Below are 27,339 nucleotides of genomic sequence, written 5' to 3'. Positions count from 1 at the left end.
ACAGAAAGGGTGTGCAGGGAGCATCCATTGTGTGGTTGGCACAATATGGGTGGCAGTAGCTGCTAGCTGAGGGACAGTGTAACTGATGTGCCGATGTTGAGCCTCACACAAAGGGTACGTCCAGACTACCCGCCATATCGGCGGGTAGCGATCGATTTATCGGGAATCGATATATCGCGTCTCGTTAAGACGTGATATATTGATCCCCGAATGCGCTCCCCGTCGAATCCGGAACTCCACCGGAGCGAGCAGCGGTAGCGGAGTCGACGGGGGAGCCGCGGCCGTCGATCCCGCGCCGTGAGGATGGGAGGTAAGTCGGTATAAGATATCTCGACTTCAGCTACGGTATTCCCATAGCTGAAGTTGCGTATCTTACATCGACATCCCCCCAGTGTAGACCAGGCCAAAGATACTGTGATGGTGTAAGGATTCAGTTAGTGTTTCTAAAGGCTGCCCTGGCACGCTGAGTGGGTGCATCACGGTGCTTCCACCTCATCGTTTCATCTTCCTCCCTCTCCCCAGGATTCTGTTGTGGGGGGGGCATAGACAGGAGTTCAAAACTTGGGGAAAATTAGCTCACTTCTCTGAATTGTTGCATCAACCTCAGACTCCAGCAGTGAAACAAAGGGTTAGGCAAAAACCAAACAGATCCATGTGCCACCTGGTGTTCAAAGGGAAAACTGCACTTTGCTTCTGATGAGTTCTAAAGAGATTGTAAGGTTAGAAAAGTCTCACAAAACTAAATTGACACAAACAGTCACTACAAGAAGTGTCCAAGTCTGTAGCAGCAACACACTGGCCATCCTCATAGCTGTGCTTGCTATTATCCCCAGCACCAAATACCTGCAGACTTCTCCACAGCAAGGGCCCAGAACTCCATCCCATACTTGCAAGTTTTACCTTAATACAGGTCACACCTGCCTCCTTTGTGACACTGCCTGTTTGCTCTCCCACTTCCCAAATCCTTCTGAAACAAAAACAAGTTCGAGCCTTTGACATCTGATAACACGAGATTTAACGTGGACAAATGCAAATGACCTCCTGAGGTCCCTTCCAACCCTGATATTTTATGATTCTATGAAATGAATACACTCCAGAAAAAACAGTCATTAAACCTGAGATCCCATGGGAGGGAGAAACTGGAGGGAGGGGGGGGAAATGAGGTACCCCTAGCACTGACAGTAGGCTTTGATTGGAGTTTGGAATACAACATAGCGTTAGAATAAGAAGCCAATGTGATTAGGGGCTGCCTATGCAAAGACACCAACAACATGGCATAGAGAAGTATAACTACAGCTGGGTTCAAATCTGGGCATCACATTGAAAGAAAAATCTTTATAAACGGGAAGGAATTTGAAGAGCAACAGAACTGCACCAGCAGGGATGGATTTAGAGAGATTAATACAGCTAAATACATAGCTAGCCCAGGCAAACAACTTCCCTAAGGTGACATGGGCCCAGATTCTGTGCTATGCCTCTCAGGAGGTGCAGCACAGGAATCAAAGTCCAGAGATGAAGGTGCAAAGGTGGCTTTAAACTGCTTCTGCATTTATTTAATTCTGGGATGCCTTGGGGCTGACATGACCCACAGTATAAGAAAGCAATTCTAGGGGCTGCTCTAAGTACAGCAGCCTGGCATTTTGCTACCTAAGGGCTGCTCTACAGCCCAGAATAGCCAGAGTGGAAACTGTTCTGGCTACTGCCCCTCCTGCCCTTAATCTGTCCCAGAATGCCCACAGGGGTTGTACTGCCTGTACTGGCCCCTCACTGCTTCAGTGTGGGGAAATTTCCATTCTGCTTTGCTTTACAGCTCCTTTATACTGCCAGGCCATAGCAAGGGACAGAATCTGTCCCCTCCATCTGTCTACAAATATCTGAAAGATGCAAGCTAAAAGGAAGGAGAGGAACTGATTGTGGTGGGTCATAGGGGAGTAAACTAGGAGTAACAGGAGGCAACAGGAAAGCAAACACTCAGGCTGAATAATAGAACCTTTTCCAAGTGGGGAGAACTGTTAAGAAGCAGAACTCTCATCCCAATGGAAAGGTGGAAGGCCCTGACGAAAGAACTGTAAGGAATGATCCTGTGCTGGCCATTGAGGAGGGAGGCAGGTAGTGAGATTACACCCAGTGGGTCTACTAACTGTTAATTGGTTCATGCACTCAGCACAGGAATGGAAGAGGCAAAGATGGGTTTAAGACACCTTTTCACTCTCCATATTCTCAGCCCTGCCAAGTCCCTGAAGTAGCAGAGAATGCAGTAACACTCTGGCTATGCCGCACATCTGTCCCTTGGCCTGCCTTCAACACACTCCCTATACCGGGGCTACGATGGGGGGCACACAAAGTAAATATACCACTGGGGTCAATTGTACCCCTGTATTCTGCCAGAGCAATGTAAAGGAGCTGGGTGCAATGGAGAATCTCAGAGATCTCCCCTCTACCTGAATTCTGCAAGTAAAGAGACAGCACCAGCATAGCTGACTGAGAAGTTGTACATGGGCTAGTGATTAAAATACAAGCTCAGCCTTTCCTACCTCTGTCAGTGCATTGCAAGCTACGCTCCCCACTCCTCATGCCAATGGCAAGGGAAGTGTGGGGTGTCCTTAGATGCAGCTTAAATGAGTTCACTCTATATAACCTGATTAAAGAGCTACTAAAGGCCCAGGAACATCAGAAGGGCGTTAGCTCTGAAGAGGGAGAGAGACTGCTTCGGATGATATGCAGAGGGTGGGGATGCTAACCCAATGAGGGAGGAGGGATTACTTAGGGTGACACACAGGGTGTAACTAGCAGTGATGGGATGAAATTAATGCTGGCCATCAGCCAGCCACTCCTGCAATGCTCTGCGAAACTATCTCCAAAGGAAATGCTGGAAGCCTTGTCCCTTGGGACATTTCAACATCGATCAAAGAAAGCCCCAGAAAATGTGCTGTAGCAACCAATCCTGCATTAGTTCCTGTGAGACTGAGTAGGCGACCTAATGGGGCCTGTCCAGCTCTGTCACCCTTCAGAGAGCATCATTTTGCTGAACATTTACAAAATTAAGCAACTCATCTAGACAGTTTGCATCAGGAACAGCTAAAGTCAAATCAAAGCTGTACAGGGCTGCTTTAGTGTTCCCTGATTAACAGTCACCATTTCTCAGGCATTATATGCTCTGGGCGCCATCTGCTGGTTGAAATGAGGAAGCTGAGGAGAGCTGAAATAGGTCCCACTAGCCATGCTGGGAATGAACTGTCAGCACTGGTTCCAGGCTCAATTTCTCTGCATGTGAGTGTGCATTCTGGGCAAGGAGAAGGGGTGTCACTTTCCTCTAAACATTAGGTATCAGCCACTCCCAAAGGCAAAACCCTAGATTAGATGGGTCGCTGGTCTGATCCATACAGCTATGTGCTATAGGTCTCTTCAGGGCCCCAATAATAAGAGTGCATTGGAGTCATAGTCAGTATGGAATTGGATGGTTCCCCGTTTCCCCACCACCTCTACTTCCATTAATGTCCCTTTCTGATTCTCTTCATTCTCAGCTGCTCCCTCTTATTGAACCTGCCCCACTTCCTGCCTCTCTGTCACATTTACCTTATTCAGCACCTGCTGAATCCTGGCTCCCTTTATGTAACTAGTGGGGGTGGACAGACACCTGGTCCCAGGTCACAACAGAGGTGAGAAGGCCCCATCCCCTCAATTGAAGATAGGGTGGGGGGCCCTGGCAGGAAGATCCCCATTACTCACAGCAGTGGGTGGCTGGGACCCACCCCCAAAGCAACTGAGGGTGTACTATGTTCACAATGGGGGGGCTGAGTGAAGACATTCTCCAGAGTAGGTCAAGAGAGTGTCCTGGGTGAGAAGGACTATCCCAGAGTGACTGATGGGCGAGGAGGAAGAAGGAAGAAATAACTTCCTGGTTAATTAACTAAGAACTGTACGAAGGGCCCTGGCATGCCTCAGGTGTGGGGAGTAGGGACCAACATCCAGGCCTGGCACAGGTCCAAGGGCAGGGGACACCAGTCCAGCTTCATTAACTTTCTGTGCTACCTTCAGCCCAGAATCGCTCACTCATGCTGCAGTGAGGCTCATCAAATCAAAGGAAAGTGCGTGCCCTGAAGCTAACTGTGAGCCCAATTAATTAAAGCTGCACTGGGAGTCAGCTGAGATTGTAACAGGCAGAGAAAGCAATGGGAGCAAGTGATGGCTGCCTGGGTCTCTGCACTCAGCCTGCAAGGGCCAAGCATACACTGCAGCCAGAATTTGAGAGACCTCTGTGCTGCACAGGGAATTAACCCCACACGCACCACACCCTAGGGGGCTCAGAGCCACCCAACACATGCTGAACATGGCTGGCTAGAGCCAGACAGTAAAGTTTTTGACAGAGGAGCAGAGGAGAGGTTAAAAAGCACACAAATTATTTTCCCCAAAACATGCACATAGCCTGTCCCAGTTTGAGAAGATTACAGATCCCTGGTCCCAGCAAATTTCCCTAGTGTGTACCAGCATACTGCAAGAGCAGCTGAACATTAATGGGAACTGGTCTGGACTCCAAGCAAATCCAGCCAGTTTGCAGATCAAATGGCAACAACTACAGAAATGCAGAGATGGATTTCAGCTCACAGGCCCAGCAGCCAAGTCCTCTTAACAAACATCACAAATCAAGAAAAAACTCTTAGTCCCAGCAAAAGAACAGGCTGCTCTGGGAAGTCTGATGAGCTCCCTCACACAAGCTAATGGGAACACTTGAGTTTTGCTCAAACAGGCACTCCTGAAAGAGACAGTCAGCGAACTCAGCTTTAGCAAAGGGAAAGGTGATGGGGATGCTGAAAAGGCCAAAAAGTTACAGGACAAAATTAAACATCCCTCAAAACAATAAGATTCTACTCTGGAATTTGAAATCTGCTTCTATTTTCACTGACGGACTCGGTGCAAAGTTTGAACTATAGCTACCAGTAAATGTCACTTGTTCTGCCTAAGTGTTGTTCTTGGAAGATCTATTCCTCCATGAAGCCTTCTCTGACAGCAGTCAACTGGCATTTACCTACTCCGAGAGAAATTAATCTGAATCCCACTGCTGAAGTGTCAGCCCACATCTAGAGTCTGATTCTTGAGTTCTCAGTATCCACCTGTTATTATCCAGGTCAGTACGCTGGTCTGCTGCTGAACTGTCCAGCTGAGAAATTATTCTTAATCCCTTGCCTCCCAACTTCTGTAATGTTCCCTTTCATAGGAGTTAGAGATGGAAAAGGCCTACGAGATCCCCATGCAAGTGCCATGCGGCAGATAGTCTGACAAAAGATAGAGCAATGTGTGAAGTTTTTGGAAGTTTATACAAAGACCTGCCATTGAAAGTTAAACTTCAACCAATTTTAAGAAAAATAAAACAACCCCTTCCCTGAAAGGTAAAGCCCATCTAGCATGCACACACACCCTGGCTAAGCAAGAACCTCAATATTACATGTCACAGCAACAGAAGTCGACAGGTTGTCCATGACTGCACTCCGCTTCACCACCCTTTATCAGGTTGCTCTATAAAGGGCAGCATTCCACCTGATGCAATGCTCTCCTCGATTAATTAAACACATGGATATGGCATGGGGTGCATTTTGTCTTCTGCAGATCCTGCCTGACCTTGTTCACTTGAGATTCATTTGAAGACCGGGTTTAATCTCTCTCTGTCTTGCAATTAAGTATTTTGCAGTGTGCATTTCAGTGAGACATTACAATCTCACCCATTTAAATGGATACAGCATGAGAAACTAGCTGCCACAGAGCCAGCAATCTGATCACAAAACTCCATTTCTAAGCCAGGAGTGCCACCTACTGGACAACAACTGGTAGGGAAGTTTTAGTTCACAATGGGAAAACTGAATGGAGAGAAGAGGCAATTTGCTGCTACCTACAAAGGTCCCAGCCACAGACTGTGACACTCTGTATCTCGGGAGAACACCCTGCACCCCCATGTTCATACTTATAATATGATTGTGTGATATCCAATGCAAAGTTTGTCATGGTGGGTAATATAGTAATGTTATAGGTTGTAATTTCCTGTATATAGTTATAAGGCTGAAAATGTGTCCTCAAGGCTTAAAACAAGCCCAGGCAAAACTCTCCGGGAGCAGAGGGGCAGTTCACACCTCATCAGGGCATGTATGGGACAAATCCAGCCCAGCCTCACAGGAACAAAGGACACTGGCCTAGGCAGCAACAAAGGATCTGTTGGATTCCCCTTCCCTTGGTCAGTTCTGCAGAAAAGGACCTAGGGGTTACAGTGGACGAGAAGCTGGATATGAGTCGACAGTGTGCCCTTGTTGCCAAGAAGGCTAACGGCATTTTGGGCTGTATAAGTAGGGGCATTGCCAGCAGATCGAGGGACGTGATCATTCCCCTCTATCCGACATTGGTGATGCCTCATCTGGAGTACTGTGTCCAGTTTTGGGCCCCACACTACAAGGAGGATGTGGAAAAATTGGAAAGAGTCCAGCGGAGGGCAACAAAAATGATTAAGGGGCTGGAACACATGACTTATGAGGAGAGGCTGAGGGAACTGGGATTGTTTAGTTTGCAGAAGAATGAGGGGGGATTTGATAGCTGCTTTCAACTACCTGAAAGGGGGTTCCAAAGAGGATGGATCTAGACTGTTCTCAGTGGTACCAGATGACAGAACAAGGAGTAATGGTCTCAAGTTGCAGTGGGGGAGGTTAGGCTGGATATTAGGAAAAACTTTTTCACTAGGAGGGTGGAGAAGCACTGGAATGGGTTACCTAGGAAGGAGGTGGAATTTCCTTCCTTAGAGGTTTTTAAGGTCAGGCTTGACAAAGCCCTGGCTGGTATGATTTAGTTGGGGTTGGTCCGGCTTTGAGCAGGGTGTTGGACTAGATGACCTCGTGAGGTCTCTTCCAACCCTGATATTCTATGATTCTATGGGACTATGATGAGATAATGTTCACCTGACACTGAAGGGGGCGGGGGGGTGAGCCAAGAGGGAAGAAAGAACATGATAAAAGGGAGAGATGTTTGCCACGCTCTCTCTCTTCCACCTACATCTACAGACACCACACCAAGCAACTGAAGCACTGATCAAAAGGGAGAACCTGGCGGAAGGGCAACCAGCCAGCCTGTGATGAGAAGCATCTAAGTTTGTAAGGGCACTGAAAGTGTTAAGATCAGCTTAGAATGCGTTTTGCTTTTATTTCATTTGACCAAATCTGACTTGTTGCGCTTTGACTTATAATCACTTAAAATCTATTTTTTGTAGTTAGTAACTTTGTTTATTCTACCTGAAGCAGTGCATTTGATTTGAAGCGTGTCAGAGACTCCCCTTGGGATAACAAGCCTGGTACATATCAATTTATATGTTAAATTGACAAACTCATATAAGCTTGGAGCGTCCAGCGGGCATCAGTGGACACTGCAAAACGGAGGTTCCTAGGGTTGTGTCTGGGACCAGAGATATTGGCTAGTGTCATTCGGTTGCACAATCCAAGCAGCGGCTGGCCAAAAGTGCTCACTCATGTAGCTGGGAGCAGCTTACATGGCAGAGGCAGTGCGTGAACAGGCCGGGTGTGGGGGTTCTCACAGCAGAGCAGGGTAAGGCCGGCTCCCAGAGTCGAGGATTGGAGTGACCTAGCAGATCGGTCCAGATAACACCAGGGGAACGTCACACAGACAAAGACCCTATTTCTCCACCAATAATTTTTTAATGTACTTCAATAAATAATGATGGCAGCTCAGATCTGTCAAGCCCATTCAGCCATCTCTTACCTACATACGGGCAGGGCAATGCCACTCTCACCCACATCTCCTTCTACCCACATTTTCTCTCACCCCTGCTGTCATCATTCCCTCCCTCGCAGCAGGGCAGTCTCCTAGAGTTTTGCTTTCTAAGTAACAAGGAATCTCATGGAATCCTCCCAGGATGGAAAATCTGCATCTCACTGCATGGAACAAGTGCCACCATACAGAAGAGTGGTCTGCTCCACCCTAGGAGAATCTCCCCAGATAGGGTCTCCGAGATTTTGGAAAAGCTTTCTCTGCAGAGGCACTCTGTCCCACCATCATATCCACTGTTCCATGAACAGTGAGACTGAAGGAGAAAAAGCATTAGCGTGCAAGCTTATGGGTGTTAGTGGGGACAGTAGTGTGAAGTAATGATCTCAGGGAGATGTTTCTCTAGCCTGGAGCACTTACTGATCAGTCACTAAGCCTCCTATTAACATTTCACTCCGCTCCATGCCCGGGATCTCCCAAACAGGACAGTGAGTCTCCTTATCAGCTCTGTGCAGTCTGATACCCTTTGAGGACAGGCATTCCATTACCGAGGCAATTGCATCTAGGTTAGGAGCCAGTTCTCAGGAGATAACTGTGCACTGAGGGCCCAAAGATCAGGACTCTGACAAATGAACAAGCCTCCAAGAGTCTAAAGTGTCATGCACTACAGAACTGGGGAATGGCAGCTGCAGTGTGAGAAACACCACCCTGTCCCTATGCACCAGCAACACACTGGTGAACCTGACACATCAACAGAGCAATAAGTTGCCATAGGGCAAGGGGACACTACTACTAAATCCCAATCACTAGTGGGAAGCCTTGATGAATTACCAAGCTATCTTGTGACAGATATCTGAGCTATCATATATACTTGCACTCATAGCTTGTCCGGCCAATAAATTCCACAAGATCAAATCAGTTTTTTATTTATAGTGCACACTGTGGAGTGCACAGTGTAGGAGGCTCAGCACCACACAAGCCCTTGCTTCATTCATTAACGACCTAGTATGGTGTACAGTGCCTCATGCACTACTATATGGTGTGCAATAAATGAGGTAGGACTTCACAGAAGCCTTTGCCTCATTAATACTACATCTAAACAACTGACTTTCATGATCTCTGTTTGGCATGCAAATAAAAGGAAAAAGTAGTGTAAGATATTATATGTGGTCTGGTTGATAGAAGCACCTGTGCTGTTCTCAAATACAATATACAAAGGGCCAGCAGAGATACAGCTCCTCAGAGGGTAATTAGGGCAGAAGTGGCAGGAGAGAAAGAAAGGCTGGGAGTTCTCCTGCCCCTGTGACCTTTGCAGCAGCATGAACCTGTCTGAATCAGAGCTGAGTCTGGGGATGGAATAATGAAGCTCCCAGCAGTAAATGTCAGTTCAGAAACAAGCATTTGACCCTCCAGAAGAAGACGAAAAGAGTAGAAAAACTAGGGAGACTAAGGCCATAACTGTCTGGCTCTAAGACAGACAAAACAGCAGGCACAACACAGACCTCACCAAAGCAGGTCAGGCACAAAGATGCAGGTAGATTTTTATCATCTGAGGTAACGCAAAGTAGCACTGCTCGGATAAGCAAGTGTAGTGATGAGTGTGCTGTCTAGTGTTGGGGCAGGAGTTGTGTTTGACAAGCAATGAAGCAAATAATGGAAGCTGAGGAAACCCTGGTGATCCAAAAAACTTCCCCACACACAGAAACACAGTCATCCACAGCACTGACAATGTCTGTGCATATTCAAGCTGTGCAAAACAAGCCTGCTGCTCCTAGTTCCCACAGAGCTCTGCAGCAGCTGTTCACAGCCAGTTACTCCAGGCCTGCAGAGCCAACAGAATCCACCTCAGGGCCCACAGAATACCGACCCCCTCCCAGTCAATCACTTCTGGGCCCATCTATACACAAAATTTGGAAGAGCAGAGCAAGGGTTCAATTATTTTGCTTCAGAGACAGAAGTGCTTGAATGAAGGGGCAGACAGATACAGAGCATGTGTTCTCAAGCCCCCATCCCCACAGCATGGAGATGGCCCTGGAAATGGAATCCAGCCCACATGTCTCCAGTGTTTGGGGGTCTGTTAAACAGTCGGAGATAAACTCCTTTAACTCAAGTCTCACTCCTGCTGGCAGACGAACCCACACCTGCAGGGTGACACCCACAAATTTTCCCTCTAAAACACTTGCCACCCACATGTGGGAAATGACCAAGGCAAGCACGATAGCTTCCCACCCCAAGTGGGCAGAGGAAGAGCAGGGAGGAGAAATCATGGTGAGGGGACAGGCAGAAAAGCCACATGAGAAAGAAAGAGCAAGAGAGCATTAGAGAGACACATTTACAAAGGATGAAGTATTGGAGAAACAGGAATGAAGGAAAGTGACACTGACGAAGCCAGCAAGGGCCAGTAGAGCGGAGGGGATGGGCTCACAGGGGCTTCCTCAAACAAAGTTTGCTTTACTTATGATTGCATGCTGGTTTCACAATTAAAAAAAATGACCTGAAACTGCCCTGGCTTTGGATAGAGAAGGGACATTCTTCAAGCCCCTCTAGACCAGTTTTGTTTTCCTTTAAAACAACCAGTAGGAATATTACTGAATCCTTATGGCAGAGCTACAATCGGAGTAGTACAGGGTCACACACACTCAGCTTGGAGAGGGCCACAAAGGGTCCCCTCAAAACTACACTTAACAGAAGTGGTTTGCTCATAGGTGTCCAACCCCACTTGACACCTACGCTAATGGGGTGAGCTAATTCACCCCCCACATACATGCACACACCGAGATTAAAGGCCTTCCTCTGCTGGGCTGGTGGCCAAGGTATGTCAGATCAGATCAGGTAAACAATGCAATCCAAACAGAAGGACAAGGGCTCTCCCTTTCCCTCACTTGCCATGAAGAGCTGAGCTGCACTGCAGGTACTGGAGCGTGAGCCACAGCTCTTGTGTTCAGCGACAGCAGGCACCAGCACTCCCCAAACACATCAATTTTTTGGCAGGTTTTCACAAAGGTGGATTGTGCTTACATGTGTTTGCAATTACCAGCTTCGGCGGTGGGGCTGGCAGGGCTTTTATCACAGTGTTGTGGGCAATGAGATGGGAGTGACCTGAAATATTCATGATCGGGGACTGAGTTTGTCCCACTTTGGGAAAGTGATATCAGCATCCCAGCCACAACCCCCACTTTATCTTGAGGAGGGAAGAGTACACAGCACCCTAAAATCCAAAGGGCCTTCCCTTTCCACTTTCCTGGTGTTCCATTGCTCAGACAGAGAGCAACAGGGACTAAGTAGAACACAAAACATCCCAGGAAAATTTGAATCCAAAGTTGAAGAGATTTGTGAGCAGCATGTTTCAGAATATACAGGCACCAGCCTCCAAAGGGTTTTATTAAGAAACTGTGTGTCTTCAGGTTTTGAACTACTGCCCATCGTTGTAGTATATAGAAGAGATGAGCAACAGCAAAGTCTCTAGTGGACTTCTTGAAGTCTCTGGCTTCTCTCACCTTTCAGGTAACAGGAAAGACTCTGCTTAGGGTAGGTATTTTTTCTATTTAAGGATGGAGATTGGGTGGTTGATATTGCAAGTGTCTCTGTTGTTATGGTGGAAAAAAACAGTTCAATTTCTGCATTTAATAATACCCCAAATAGCTTCTGTTTACAAGGGCTTAGTGCTATGAATGCTGTGCCACACTGGAAGAGGATTCCATGGTACCAGGTTCCTGTATGGCACAGACCATTGCTGGTAATGGACTTCAGGAACAGCTCCAAAGTGGCAGTGAAACCTGCACAGCACATAGACCCTGATCTGTAGGGGAACAGACATTCAGAAGGCTGTATTCTGCAGTTACCTGCAGTAAAGAGAGCCCTCCTACCAACTGCTGACATGGAAGTATGCCCAGGACTGAGAAGCGCAATCCTAACATAAGCTCTCAGCTTCAGTAATTTCACCTCAGCCAGCACACATTAACCTCATCCCTGTCAAAACCTCTCAATGAATTTTGTATCTGTTTTATTTGCAAAGAAAAAACCCATTCTCTTTTTTGGGAGCGGGGCAAAGGAGTACCCTGGGATCAGTGTTAATAGTCCTGACAAGGCATCCTGTTTGCATATCGCCTATATTCACATGCTGTCACAACAATAGCTGTTAGGATGGAGCACAGCTACAAACCCTCTCCTCAGAACAGAGACAAATTCCCTGTAATAGATGGGAATTGGAACTCCTGGAAGAGGGAGGGCAAGGAAACATCACTCAACACTCTTGGACAGGAGCTGACTCCCCCACACAATGGCTTCCTGGCTCGACACCACCTCTTCTATCACACTGTGCAGCTCCAAGGAATTCTGACGTCCCAACACAAAATGATGAGAGCCCAAAGGGAGGAGTGAAGCTGGGACCCCAGGACACTGCTGCCCTCAGCATTCCATTTATGTTTCAGTTCATTTTGGAATCAGTTGAGAAAGCAACTGATTTATCGTGAGCAACCTCACAGTTCAAGCTTGTGAAATTTTCACAGGCTGGGAGTCTCTGAGGAGAAGAACCTGCCTTGGTACAGACAGAGGAGAGTGCCTTGCCTTCCATTTGCTTTTAGCTCTATAAATATTAAATAGTTTTGAAAGATATTCTGCATAGAGCACTCAGTGAGATGGGGAAGAGAGCCTCAGCATCCACCTGTTAGAGCAGGAGAAAGGAAAGGAGAGATGCCAGCCACTGGGACGAGTGGACAGCCAGTTAACGCACACTAAACACTCTACAAACCTCTCTGCAAACTTTCCGAGGGGGAGCCCCTTCCATTCACCCTATTCTGCGTGCACCATATTTCTCTTAGTATGGGAAGTTGCAGAAATGAAGCATGGGATTAGAAAAGTCGATAGGAAAGTCCACTGGGGCCCAGAGTCCAAGATCTGATAAGGCAGCCTATGAATGTTCAGCATACTGCCACCTCTCTGATTAACAGTGACAGGCACACCAGGAATGGATGGCAAGTGTCAGTGGGTACAAGCATGCTGGTTGGCCAGCTCAGCCATCGCTCTTCCTGCCAAACCACTCACTTCCCTGAGAGAGATATTAAAAACAAGACCCCCAGTATTTAAATAATTGAACTGTCTGACTGACTAGTTGAAAGAAAAGTCAGGGAAAGCTGGAGTCACTGAAGCATGGGAAAAAGAGAGAAAAGGGGAAAGAGGAAGGGAAAAGACATTCTGCTGACATCTCATTCCAAGTCTCATTATACATACAGAGGAGAGATTCTTCTTTACCCTCTGGGTAAAAATGATTAAACTTTTCTTTCAAAGTGTGGCAGCTGAAAGGAAGGAGTGGAGTTAAATATTTCACAGGCAAGTGCAGGATTGGGGTGGGGGGGAGGGAGATGGCCAAGTGCAGTTTGTACCTTTGAGAGAGCAGGGCACAGCATACTGCCAAACCCATTAAACAGAACTAAGTGCAGCTGTGTAGTTTTAATTGAAAGACAGTTAAAAATTAAAGAGTGCCCTGCTCATATTAAAGTGGAGTCTACCTGTGGAGTAGTGTGTGAGGTGCCTCTTCAGGGACCTTTAATGCCTAATAGAGATGTTCACTCATTCAGCACAGTTAGAAAAGTGGAGAGTAGTAACTCTTTCATGCACAGTTTACTCAAGCTACCCACCTCAGCCATTTAGTTTCCACTCCCCAGAGGACAAATCCCCAACTTCGCAAGTAGGAATTGGGAGATGCAGAGTACGGACTGTCACTCAGAGTACTTCCACAAGACAGCAGAAGTCCTTGAGACAGGGACAATAGACCACCAAACCCCTTTTCACCACTACAGTCCCCTGCTAAGTAACCCAACCATCTTCAGACAGTGCCCACCCTAGTGAGAAAGGCAGCTACCCTTCCCCAGTCACTACCTTGGGGCCTTATTCAGGCTTTCCATCAGCACTGTACAACCTGCCTTTTTCTGTTACCACTGCACAATACAGTACCAGCTGTGCCAACACTGCCCAGATTCAATAGCTGATCACCCTTCACTCTTCCCGAAATGACAGATGCCTGGGGTTGGCCTGATTCTAGCTGTTCAGCATGAAGACCATACTGAGGCTCTCATGGGCACTATCCACTGGTGCTTAAAAACAGCACTTTAAGCCTCTGATTTACAGTGGATCCCTTGTGTAGAGGGTCACCAAATTTGCCCAAACACGGGAAAACTTAATAGAAGCTACAGAGCTGCACTGAATTTGCATTAGAGAGCATACTGCACGTGGCCTCATCTTTCATAGAGAAGGAGAGTCAGGCACCAATGGCCACACCCCTGGATCAAGAGTGTATGGTGGAACTGTGATCTGAGCAGACTGTGGCTCTGTATGGTGGCAGCAGCAGGGTACAGCAAAGAGCTCCACAGGCTAAACCTGGCTCCAAGGGCTGCACTTTAGCCATCCCATCTTGGGTTTCCCTGCATGCTGGACCATTTGATTGCATAGCAGAGCCTAGGTTATGACCTCAGTGCAGATATTTGTTTGTAAAGACTGACCTATGCACTGCTTTTGAGGCTCCCAACCTTCCCTAAACTAGCAGTCAGACTCTGACTTAAAACACTAGAGATACTTTGGGGGGCGGAGGGAAGGGATAGCGCAGTGGTTTGAGCATTGGCCTGCTAAACCCAGGGTTGAGAGTTCAATCCTTGAGGGGGCCATTTAGGGATTTGGGGCAAAAATCTGTCTGGGGATTGGTCCTGCTTTGAGCAGGGGGTTGGACTCAATGACCTCCAGAGGTCCCTTCCAACCCTGATATTCTATGAACTGTTTCCTGACATGACAAGCCCTGAATGCTAGAAACAGAGGAACTGAGAAGTCTCATTACAACAACTACTTAGGAGGGAGGGAGTGTCCCTGCTGACTTCAGATCATTTCTAAAAGAGGCTCTGAGGCCACTGGTGAAAGAGGGTCAGACCCTTTCAACAAAAGAGTCCAGGAATCCTTCCTAAAAGGCATGGGGGTTTCTGTACAAGAGAGCAGCTCAGTCAGGGCAAGGGTGGTTAGGAGGTAGAACGGGAAGGAGTATTTGCCATTGCGAGTACAGAATCTGCTAGCCTGCCACCTAAATGCCTGCAGTCACCAGACATGTGAGTATGAGACTGGAACCCACAGGGGTGGCAGTGAGAGTTTGGGAAAATGGACTAATAGAGATCCCACAAGCACAACTGAGGAAAATTCATACAACAACCAAACCCTCCTCCCTCCGCCCAGAATGCACTCTTTGGTAATCATAACAATGAGAGTGCAGCCTGTCAGCCAGCACAAGACTAATCCATTCAACTGCAGAGAAAGCAGAAAGAGCCAGTATCACCCAGGGCAACGCAAGGCTTTGAGAGACAATCATCTGGGGGAGGGAGAAGACCAAGGACAGCACAATACAGCACTGATGGACTCCAGCAGTCCACTGCCACCCTCCCACACCAAGTATTGCTGCCCCCTTCCTCTGACAGAAACAATATGCAATCCTGGGAGGATTATCTGCCCTCTTCCTAGGTGGGACATATCCTGGACATGTGGCATTAGAAGAGCATCAATGACAGGAAAGAGTGGGCCTTCCTCTGCCCTATTAACTGGGTGAAGGTACCTCTTAGGGAAGGGACGGGAGCTCCCTCATCACCTCGTTCAAGGCAGTTACTCCAAACCTGTGCAAGGTTTTCACCCATTTGGGACTATGACTGCCCAGATGCCTTTGCAAGAGCAGCTGTGAAAGTTGTGCTCAGCTCAGGCAGCTGGGAGGGAACGAAGGGGGAACATCTGAGAGTGGCATGCCAGCAGTAGACAGCATCCTGAGTCTGGCCAGGTCTCCTGTGAGCAGCCAACGAGGTTGGACAGGGTTTCATTGCAGCATTGAGGGAACTTTTCTGTTATGCAAATGTGTGAGTCACTTCCTGAAAGCTGCCAGAGGCACCTAGCGGCCTGTCAAGCTTCTTATTGAAACAAATTGAAGTGCAGCCTGGCACCATCAGATCAGCTAAAGAGGAAAAATTATACTGTCTATAAATATGCTAATTCTGCTGGGGAAGGGGAGAGGGACAGAGGGTTTGAAGCTGTGCTTATTAGCTCCACTCATCAGGGGTCGAGATGAACATCTAAATAAAACAAAGAAGCAGAGAGATGAGATGAGGCAGCCAATTTATCAGCCAAGCTGCAATCTCAATCGGCAACATGACAAACTCTTCCATCCATTGTACCCCATCCAGGCAGGGGCCCTGCACTACAGACAAAGGTAGGGGGAAAGATTCATCCCACACTTCAGAGGGGGATCTGGCACCCCAACTACAGACAGGAAGCCCAAAGAGGAGGAGGAAGAAGATTAATATTTCACCCTTACAGACAAGGAGCCCTTGTCACGGGTGGGTGGGTGTGTGTGTGTGTGTGTGTGTTCACCCCACAATACAGACAAGGCGTTACACGGAGGGGAGAGCAAAGGCCCAGAAGAAACAAGGAGCCTCGGGGTAAAGCTTCAGAGAGGACACAGTTGGAAAACACCTGCAGTTAGGTGACTGCTGCATCAGTCAGAGAAGGAACTCATGGTGGGGGAACCCTGTAACTATATAATACGGTAACATCACTGCTACACTAGACAGAAAATAGGGGGCGTGGGGTGGAAGCAAAATCTGTGCATCCTGTTCTCAACTCCTTTAAAAGGATGAGAGTGGAGGGAAAGGGAGCCTGGGGCTCATGGAGGAGCCCGACACATACTTGGGTAAGAGTGTGAGAATTTCAGCTGTATTTGATAAGTAAATCAAACACTCAGGAACCATCACTAATACTATTGCAGTAAGAGGGGAAAGGCCTGCTAATGGACGGAAACCACTTCCAGCATCCTCTTTCTGAGGTTCCCCCAGGCTAGTCACCCCATCCTAAGGAACCTTTTCATTGAGCAGTAATCACTTCCTCCCCTCAGCAGAATTGCTTTTCAGATGGTAGAGCCTCCCCAAAGCAGTCTCAGACAGGTTGATGCTACTCACCCTTGGAGGCTGCAGGTAGCGGCCCGATGAATCCACAGAACAGGAAGCAGGGCGAGGAGAGGGGAAAAGAAAGTTAGACCAAGTGGACAATAATAATATATGGAGATATCCTATCTCCTAGAACTGGAAGGGACCCTGAAAGGTCATCAAGTCCAGCCCCCAGCCTTCACTAGCAGGACCAAGTACTGATTTTGCCCCAGATCCCTAAGTGGCCCCCTCAAGGATTGAACTCACAACCCTGGGTTTAGCAGGCCAATGCTCAAACCACTGAGCTATCCTTCCCTGCCCAATACCACATCCTAGAATGAACTTCTCCTACCTCACATGTTCCCATTCCAGCACAGTGCTCAAACGCCAAAGAAAAGGATCACAAAATCACCATGAAAAGACTGGTCTATCAAGGCATTCAACTGCCAACTGAGAAGTCCTCCTTGCCTAACTTCCCTCCCACTACACGGCAGATAGCCTCTTGGCAGCTAGCTCCTTTGTATTCCTTCTGAATAAAGTTATGCATTCCTAGATCCCTCCCACTCTTCAGTGCTGATTGAAGAAGCTGGAGTGACACCGCGCACAGCACTTACATTTAGTCTGGGCAGAGAAGGTGAGCGTTAGCTTGGCAAAGAGCTCATCATTCTCAAATCGATCTTCTTTTACCTTGGTCCAGAAACAGTCCTGGGACAGCTCCTCTGCCACAATCTGTAGGGGAGACAAAGCACGATGCACGGTCAAAATTTGTGTGTACACATACACAGCTTACAGGAGATCTCATCCCACCTCCCTGTTTGTTCCTTTAACATCTTTCAATGGGTCCAGATCCTCCTCTCTTACTCTTTGCAGGTGCCCCACAGACCTCTGTCCTTGGCCCCCTCCTCTTCTCCCTTTACACATTCTCTCAGGGTGATCTTTCTGCTCAGTTTCAACTACCATCTTAGAACCAATGATTCACAAATCAACTTGTCCACCCTACCTGCTTCCCTCCTTCCAGCCCCTTAACTCAGTCTGTGTCCATCTCCCCCCAGATGTCTTACCATCAAACTTAAATGAAACATGGCTAAATATGAACCCCTCAATTTTCCTCCAAAACTCTCACTAGTCTTTCTAGTCTTACTGTTGACAGTACAGTCATCCTGTTACTGAGGCCCATATTCTGTGGGTCATCTTTGACAACTCCCCTGCCTTAACTCACACATCCAGGTTGTGTCCAGATTTTGCCAGGCCTTTCTCCATAACCCCTTTAAGATCCAGCATTTCCTTTCTAGCCCACAGCTAAAATGCTCATCCTGGTCATCACCATCTTCTGTCCTGGCGATTGCAATCTTCTTCTCTCCAGTCCCTCTGAAACCCACATTTCACCTCTCCAGCCCACACCAAATGTAGCTGCTGAGATCATATTCTGTACCAGTCATTCTTCCCATGTCTCTCCCCTACACACTCTGAATCCTTCTATTGGCCCTCTCTTTTCCAGGAAGAGAGGGAGGGGGGAGAAGTGGAGTGGCAGCGGCAGGCTCAAGGAGGAGGCGGCGGAGGCAGAGGTGAGTTGGGGCGGGGAGCGGTTCCTCTCCCTACCCCGATATAACGCGGTCTCACCTATAACACAGTGAGATTTTTTGGCTCCCGAGGACCGCGTTATATCGGGGTAGAGGTGTATTACACTGCTTCCCACAACAATGCCAGCCTTGTGTCCTCTTTTACAACAACAGCATCTTCCATGCCACTCTTCCCCTGACCCCTCAGAGCCTCTACATTCTCATTCAAATCACTTCTCAAGAGCTACTTCTACCATGCCCTCTCTACAAGAAGTTAAATAACTAACATTACACTGAGAGGCCTGTGGGGATAGTTTAAAGTACATATTTGGACTGTATGTTTTATCCCTGTCCACCACTCATCTTAAGCTACTTGACTTCTTGTATTGTAAGCTCTTAAGGTCAGAGACTGTGTCTCTATGGAAGTGAGACAGCATCTGGAACTGTAAGGGCACAATCAAAATACAAGCAGTGGATACAATTACCACTACACCCACCATCACCACCAGAAAGTCTGTTCCTACTAGTAATTCTGCCTGTTTTATCAGCACCAGCACATTAGGCCGTAAAGCTGAAAGAGGACGACCCCAGTAACACTTCCACATTGTCGACGAGGAGCAAACAGGTTCAACATTTGTTACTGTTTGACCTCCACACAGCTCTGCTAATGCTCCACAATCCTGGCCTGTAGCACACCAGGATATCCCAGACCTTGGATTACACACAGTTCTGCCAATTCACCTATATTCTGATCTGCAGAAGACTTGTTCCTAGTCTAGTCCTGGGTCCTCATACTGCTTTGCCAATTCCAATTTTGGACCTCTCCTGAGCAGACAAGGCCAATTGGGCTCAACTGCACATCAATTTTGTGATACATACACATGATCACTGAGACCACCAAACTTGGCTACAGTTCTGGCTGAAAAGGATTTGAATGCAGATCCTCCAAAGTGGAAGGCTAGTATATTAACCCACTGAGCTATTACATGCAACGTTTCTGTGCTAATAAACCAAATAAGCATGCAGCAGGAAAGAGGAGGCCAGCCTCCTTGCTATGCCCACAGGCTCTCTGGTGCCAGCTTGACTGGGCTGTGCACACTTGCTGCCTGCTTGTGGTAGATGTCTGCAGGGCAACAATTCTGCTCACACACATATTCACTATCTTTGTCCCAGTTCAAAAAAAACCCAAACCCAAACACCTGGGAGAAAAATTTTAATTTAAATGACAAAGCAGCCTGTGCTTTCTACAGCAGGGTAATTATCTACTGCTTGCATATTTTAGAAGGGTTGTGATTATTAAATTGGTTGTTACCATGGTGCTGCCTTCAAAACACTTCCTCCAAGGCAGAGGGCAGAAAACATTCAATAAATAATACAAGTGAAATTAAATGAAATTAAACACCACAGAGTCCATTAATCAGCAGCTGCAGGCTAAAGAGGAAACAGAGAGCTCCTTGGCATCACTCCAGCACAGGGACACTGCTACATTACAGGGGAGGCCTGACCCACAAAGAAGCTCTTGCTCTCCATTAGCCACCAGACACCCCTGTTCCTCAGGTGGTTTCCTCTCCCCTCCCCTCATGCACCACAGAGGATGCCTGATAAAGTCGCACATTTCTAAAGGATGGCGAGAATATGGAGTGGGCAACAGCACCTGGCATAGAACGGTGCTGGAAGACAGGTTAGCAGGTCTTACCTTAGACCAGTTAGGTCTCCGCAGCTGCACCTCTGGCTTATATTGTTTCTTTGGAGCCAATCCATAGGGGAGAGCTGGAGCTGCAGGGGCTCCCCAGCTCCCGAACCCAGGGGGCAAAGGAGGAGGGGCACCCATTCCTGGAGGAGGCGGTGGGATCCCAGGACCTCCAGGGAGCGGAGGGGGAGGGGGCGGGATCCCAGGACCACCAGGGAGCGGAGGGGGAGGAGGTGGGAATGCAGCCGCCCCAGGGAGCGGCGGGGGAGGCGGCGGGAACGCAGCCGCCCCAGGGAGCGGCGGGGGAGGCGGGACCATAGCCGCCCCAGGGAGCGGCGGGACCGTAGCCGCCCCAGGGAGCGGCGGGGGAGGCGGGACCATAGCCGCCCCAGGGAGCGGCGGGGGAGGCGGGACCATAGCCGCCCCAGGGAGCGGCGGGGGAGGCGGGACCATAGCCGCCCCAGGGAGCGGCGGGGGAGGTGGGACCACAGCCGCCCCAGGGAGCGGCGGGGGAGGCGAGGCAGATGCAGCTTTAGAAGAGATAGCAGCAATTTCCCTCTTAGTATCTTTAAGCTCCTTCGATAACTCAATGATCTGAAGAAAGAAGAGCAAAACAAGCAAAATTAGCAGAGTATCTAATTCCCAGCCCTGTAGGGCAGACAGGAGACCATATCTAAAACAATATCATACTTGTGGACTAGTAATTTTTTAAGGTCCTACTCTCTTCATCACAGGTCATTAGCATGAAAATTACTGGTACCCTGCTGAATGCGGTTATCTGTGTGTTTTCTCCATATACTGTACCTTTGAGAGAGTGGATGTAAGTCCTCCTACAACCAGATGGATGCAGGAAAATGTAAATCTCATGTGATACCACTGTCCTCTAAGCAGGTTGCACTGCAGTAGCGAGCAGAATCGGGTCAGCTAACAGTGCAAGTTACAGTAAATAACAAATAAAAACGAATAGTAGAAACAAGTCTCAGAGAGACGGTCCTGAGTGATATAATAATCGGGGTGGAGCAGGCCTACTCCAGTTGTGAGCTCAATTGCTGAAAAGTGGGTGAAAGTTGATAAAACATTACAATAACCTATAACAATTAATGTTGATAGAGCAACGTACAAAAAGGAGACAAAGTCTGGATTAGTTTTTAACATGGAGGGCTAGTGATAGGATGCAAGGACTGTGTTGATGTCATGAACTATAAACAAGAATGGAATCAGAAATTAACAGACCAAAATCGGTGGGTTAGAAATTAGGTCTAACTAGTGGACAAGAGTCCTGAGAACCTCAATAAAAAAAGCCATATTTTCCCCACCTTTTCCAACCTCTTCTCTCCTTTTTATGTCTGTCTGCTGAGAAAGTAAACACTATTGACGACAACAATTAACTCAAAATTCAGTGACAGAACTAAGCCTTTCTTCTCCATTAAGGAGGATTATTAGTCTCTCTCTGAAAAAGGGACTTTTGCTAAGTTTGAATTAAGTTTGGTTTGCATAACTACTCTAGTTAAATTTAAATGCTTTATGTTTTGTTTCTGATTATTTTTCTCTTGTGTATCCCAATCAAAAATCTTCCAAACCTTGGCATGAAGTTTCTAACATGTTTGTGATGGGACTAGGCAAGCTGAGGTCTCTGCCCTCAAAACCCCAAACCAAACCATGTATAACTGTTCAGTGTTTTACAGTGACAGAGTTGTGTCTTTGGGCCCTCTTATTCCATCGAAATTAACATAGCAGTTAATTTTCAACCCAAGAGGAAGCAGGGCATGAGCACTAGGTTGGTGGAAGGAGATCTAGCATGGCAGAGAGGGACCTGAAGAAAACTAATTAACACATAAAAATAACCTTTGCTAACGCTCGTGTGTGTCAGGCCAGATGGGAAGACAAGAAGAATGCTCTGGGGTCTCAGGATTAGGACACTGGACTGGAACTCAGGAAATGCATGCTCTAGTCCAAGCTCTGTCACCAACAATGGGCAATTTAATGGTGTGACACTAAGCACCCCTATATTCACACCCTACACACTATTGTAATAATCTTTGTACAAAATAGGTCTTGGAAGATATCCTCTGAAAACTAATAACTTATTGATCATTAATATTCTTGCGTGATGTATGTATGCAGTGGGCATTAAGAGTTCTGAATATGTGCTGTAATTATAAATAACGTGTGTGTAAACCACGTTCATTGGGGGAGTTGTTAATCTGTTCTATTCTAAATGAAGAAATGTGTGTTTACCTCAATTTACATACCGTGTTTCCCCGAAAGTAAGACATCCCCAGAAAATAAGACCTACTTCCAGTTTTGCCTCTCGCTGTAATATAAGGCATCCCCCCGAAAATAAGACTTCCCCGATAATAAGGCCACCCCGAAATATAAGGCCCCGAAGCTACCGTAAGGCGTCTGACTCCTCTGGACTGCAGCGGCGGGCGCCGCCGCGCAGCTCACTGATTGGCCGCAGCGCAGCCGGAGCTGTTCAGGCAGTGCGAGGAGCCCGCGCCGCCGGCAGGACAAGGTGCCGCCTGCTGCTCGCTCTGCCCTGACGGAGTCTGGCTGACTCACAATTAGACAGTGAGTGAGTCGCGCGGGGCAGGGCCGGCTCTACGATTTTTGCCGCCCAAGGCAAAAACAATTTTGGCCGCCCCCCCCCCCCGCCGTTTTTTAATTATCCCACCCCCGGCTCAACTCCGCCCTTTTCCTGCCTCCTCCCCCCAGCCTCTCAAGCCTAGGAGGGAGGGGGAGAAGCGGCGCCCGCGCCGCGGCCACTCGGAGTCTCCTCCTCCCTCCCAGGTTTGAGAGCCTGGGGAGAGACTCCGAGTGGCCGCGGCGCGGGCGCCGCGTCTCCCCCTCCCTCCCAGGCTCTCAAGCCTGGGAGGGAAGGAGGGAGGGGGAGCAGCGGCGCGCGAAACAGCCGCGGCCGCTCGGGATCTCCCCCTCCCTCCCAGGTTTGAGAGCCTGGGAGGGAGGGGGAGACTCCGAGCGGCCGCGGCACGCGAAACAGCTGTTTCGCGCGCCAGCAGCAGCGGAGGTGAGCTAGGGCGGCCGGGGCACATTTTTAGGGGCGGCATTCTGGCGCCGGCCATGCCGCCCCTAAAAATGTGCCGCCCCAAGCACCAGCTTGTTTTGCTGGTGCCTAGAGCCGGCCCTGGGCAGGAGTCGGGCACATTGTGTGGAATCTGGCCGGCACAGACACACAGGGGTGACTGAGGTGGGGGAATGTCTGGTGAAGGTGGGAGGGGGGAGAGACTAAATAATCCACTGTCCACTGGCACAGGGGTGGGGGGAGGGGGTCTCACTTAAAATGACACAGGGTGGATTTGGGGGGGGGGATCAAAATGGCACAGGAGGATCAGAAGGGGGTACTAAAATGGTAATCCCCCCCTCTGATCCTCCTGTGCCATTTTTATTGATTCCCCCCTCTGATCCCCCCTGTGTCATTTTAAGTGATCCCCCTCCCCCCACCCTGATACCCCTGTGCCATTTTGATTCCCCACCTTCTGATCCAGTGTGTCACTTTAGGGGGTGACTGCTTTTCTGCTGAAGGGTCTAAAGTACAAGAAATACTGGTAAACAGTGCTGGTATATTTTTACCCCTAGACATGAGCGCAAAAAGAAAGAGCTACTCCATGGAGTACAAGAAAGGAATCGTGGAAGACTCTTGGGGCCAAAATCTTACTGCTTTCTGCAAAGAGAATATGTTGAGTATCCGATTGGTCCGAAAATGGCGAGCAGAGTACGGTAACCTCATTGAACAAGTGGACAGGGGAAATGCTAAAAAGCGCAAGTGTGGATCAGGTCGGCAACCATTATTTTCCGAACTGGAAGACCTGATCTGTGAATGGGTTGTTGACAGGAGAGCAAAGGCTTTAGTTGTGAATAGGGCTCAGATTCAAGAATTTGCCCTTGCAATGGCACCACAGTTTGACATAGCCCCCAAAGACTTCAAAGCATCACAACACTGGCTGGATAATTTCCTTCAGCGAAGTGAACTGTCTTTAAGAAGATCCATAACACTGTTTAGGCTGGAAGATGCTCAAGTTATTAAGCGAGCACTTGCATTCAAGTCCTTTATTGATGATGCTGACTTCTCTAAATACAATCTTTCCAACATGATTGCTATGGATGAAACTGCAGTGTTTATGGGCCAATCATCTCAAACAACAATTGAACAGCGGGGTGTCTCCTCAGTGTACATTCCCTCCACTGCTTACGAAAGTGCACGTGTTACCTGTATTTTGGCAATTCGTCTGGATGGCACTAAAATCCCACCTTTAATCATTTCTAAGGGCAAGAAGGAAAAGATTGAACGTGTTTCGGGCATTTTTATTCTTGAAACTGAAAAAGCCTGGGCCACACAAGCAGTTATAAGGAAGTGGGTCGATTTAATGCTGCCGCTTGTTATGCGAGGGAACCAAAGAGGTCTGCTAGTCTGGGATGCAGCCAGCACTCACCGCGCTAAAGACATGAAGAAATTTCTTCACGAAAGAAAAATAGATCAAATAATGATTCCCGCAGGAATGACGGCCTATCTCCAGACTCTTGATATTGCAATAAACAAGCCATTCAAGGACGATTTGCGCATGGAAATTAATGACTACATTGAAAATAGAATGGAGAGAAAACAGCGTGGAAACTTTGTGAAACCTAAACTGCAAGAGGTGGTGACTTGGGTGAAGAATTCATGGGAGAAAATCACTGACAGTTGCATTGCAAATGCACTACGAGCAGGCTACCTTGACAAGAAGTACTCATTTAAGGACAGTGCTATTGCTAAACATGAGAGATTTGGTCCACTGATTCTGAAAGAAATGGAGTCACAAGAAATTCACCAGGAAATTCAGGGTTTGGATTGTTATGATGATATTCCAGAAGATTATGACATGACTGTCATTGAATAAATCTTACTTTGTGTTCATACCGGTAAATATCAGTATCAGTAAATGTACCATAGATTGTTGTACATGGAAATAATGGTAGTAACAAGAAATTCTTGATACCGTAGGATTCACAGTTTGTCTGGTTATGCTGGTTTGTGATGACAACTACTACCGTACCGTATACAGGTAATAAATTTCCTTTTTTTTTGTTCAACAATAAATGTGTACCGTATTCTTCTTCATGGAAAAATAAGACCTCCCCTGAAAATAAGACCTAGCGCATCTTTGGGAGCAAAAATTAATATAAGACACTGTCTTATTTTCGGGGAAACAGGGTATAAGCAATAAACAGACCCAGCAAGCTAACAAGGGATGGAGGCAAACCTCACACTAACAAGTGGGGGAAAAGATAGCATGGAGTCTACACTCACCAGGAGAGAAGCAGCTTGGTCTCCTTTACTTTTCAGAAGGATTCATTTCAAAGGTTTACTTGTATATAAAGATGGGGGGGGGGGGGCTGAAGCTCATGTGATAAGCAACTGAATCAACTAATTGTACACAATATTACTGTATTATAAAAGTGTATAGAGTGAGGTTTTTTCCTCAAAGCTAATGACACACAGATTAATACTGTGAAATGTATGTATTAACACCATATAAAGAATTATGGATACTCCTTAATATTAGGCGGTACAGTCTGCCCAGACAGGAGGGAATGTCACAGCTACCTACCTGTCTCCTATGTAAATTCAGCATGGTGGAATCAGAAACAATGGAAGCCCCATTTCATAGAATCATAGGACTGGAAAGGACCTAAAGAGGTCATCTAGTCCAGTCCCCTGCACTCATGGCAGGAGTAAATACTATCTAGATCAGGGGTAGGGAACCTATGGCACGCGTGCCGAAGGCAGCACGCAAACTGATTTCCAGTGGCACTCACACTGCCCGGGTCCTGGCCACCGGTCCGGGGTGCTCTGCATTTTAATTTAATTTTAAATGAAGATTCTTAAACATTTTAAAAACCTTATTTACTTTACATACAACAATAGTTTAATTATATATTATAGACTTATAGAAAGAGACCTTCTAAAAATGTTAAAATGTATTACTGGCACGTGAAACTTTAAATCAGAGTGAATAAATGAAGACTCGGCACACCACTTCTGAAAGGTTGCCGACCTCTGATCTAGACCATCCCTGACAAGTGTTTGTCTCACCTCCTCTTAAAAATCTCCAATGATGGAGATTCCACAACCTCCCTGTGCAATTTATTCCAGGGTGCTTAACCACCCTGACAGTTAGGAAGTTTTTCCTAATGTCCAACCTAAACCTCCCTTGCTGCAATTTAAGCCCACTGCTTCTTGTCCTATCCTCATCAGTTAAGAACAATAATTTTTCTCCCTCCTCCTTGTAACAACCTTTTATGTACTTGAAAACTGTTATCATATTGCCTCTGAGTCTTCTCTTTTCCAGACTAAACAAACCCAATTTTTTCAATCTTCCCTCATAAGTCATGTTTTCTAGACCTTTAATTATTTTTGTTGTTGTTCTCTGGATTTTCTCCAATTTGTCCACATCTTTCCTGAAATGTGGCGACCAGAACTGGACACAATACTCCAGCTAAGGCCTAATCAGCGTGGAGTAGAGCGGAAGAATTACTTCTCGTGTCTTGTTTACGACACTCCTGCTAATGCATCCCAGAATGATGTGCGCTTTTTTTGCAACAGTGTTACACTGTTGACTCATAGTTAGCTTGTGGTCCACTATGATCCCAGACCCTTTCTGCAGTACTCCTTCCTAGGCAATCCTTTCCCATTTACACAGCAATCATACAGGGAGATGGGAAGCGCACAGGAAGGGAAGAACAGCATGAGGTCATCCTGCCTGTGATGCTGTATGGAATATATGGAACACTTTATGATATTGTTGATACCAATATTATAAAATTGCAAGGAATCTGCCCAGATAGGCCATGTAAGGTGTCTGTGAAAATGTTATGATTTGCCAAGTATGATAATCTCGTTTATGCGTTTGTGTCACTTTTGTATTGTGAATTACAGATATGTAGGGTATATCTATATTTCAAAACTCATGCTGTGTTTCTGGGTGACACCCCCAGACAGACTAGCATCAGCACTGCCTAGCCTGTTCGATGGCCCAACAAAGGTCATCACTGTACAACAAACCCATTGAAAAGCCAGGGACTACACCTTATGATTCAGCAAGGCATGTAAGGGCATGCCTATGGACAAAACTCTAAGGCTTTTCCATGTCCATGTGCTGTGAAGCTTGTATTTGGGACAAAGGAAGTACCAGCCATGTGGAAAAAGAAAATAAAAGGCAGCTGCATCATCTCCATTTTGTCTTCATTCCTGCTTCTTACCTCTGGAGTAACTTTTCTACAAAGTTCTGAACGACCCATCCAAGCTGTGGATGTGTTCCAGAAGGACTTTCAAGCCAGCAAACTCACCAATACTGCTAGGGTTGCCGATCCTCCAGGATTGTCCTGGAGTCTCCAG

The 27,339-nt window shown here is 47.3% G+C and overlaps 1 protein-coding gene across 1 annotated transcript in view; it reads right to left on the bottom strand.

The window, feature by feature from the left end:
• The window catches only part of DIAPH1 (diaphanous related formin 1), a 180,920-nt gene that overhangs the window by 52,013 nt on the left and 101,568 nt on the right, over positions 1-27,339 (bottom strand). The window contains exons 16-19 of the mRNA XM_065408815.1: positions 20,425-20,537; positions 19,950-20,319; positions 17,309-17,423; positions 16,728-16,736 (exon numbers count right to left, since the gene is read on the bottom strand). Coding sequence (XP_065264887.1) covers positions 16,728-16,736; positions 17,309-17,423; positions 19,950-20,319; positions 20,425-20,537 — 607 coding nt within the window. The remainder of the gene's footprint in view (positions 1-16,727; positions 16,737-17,308; positions 17,424-19,949; positions 20,320-20,424; positions 20,538-27,339) is intronic.

This window comes from Emys orbicularis, chromosome 8 (genome assembly GCF_028017835.1).
Source record: "Emys orbicularis isolate rEmyOrb1 chromosome 8, rEmyOrb1.hap1, whole genome shotgun sequence".
Lineage (NCBI taxonomy): Eukaryota > Metazoa > Chordata > Testudines > Emydidae > Emys > Emys orbicularis.
The sequence above is the reverse complement of the archived record's forward strand: the minus strand, read 5'-3'. Positions and strand labels throughout refer to the sequence as shown.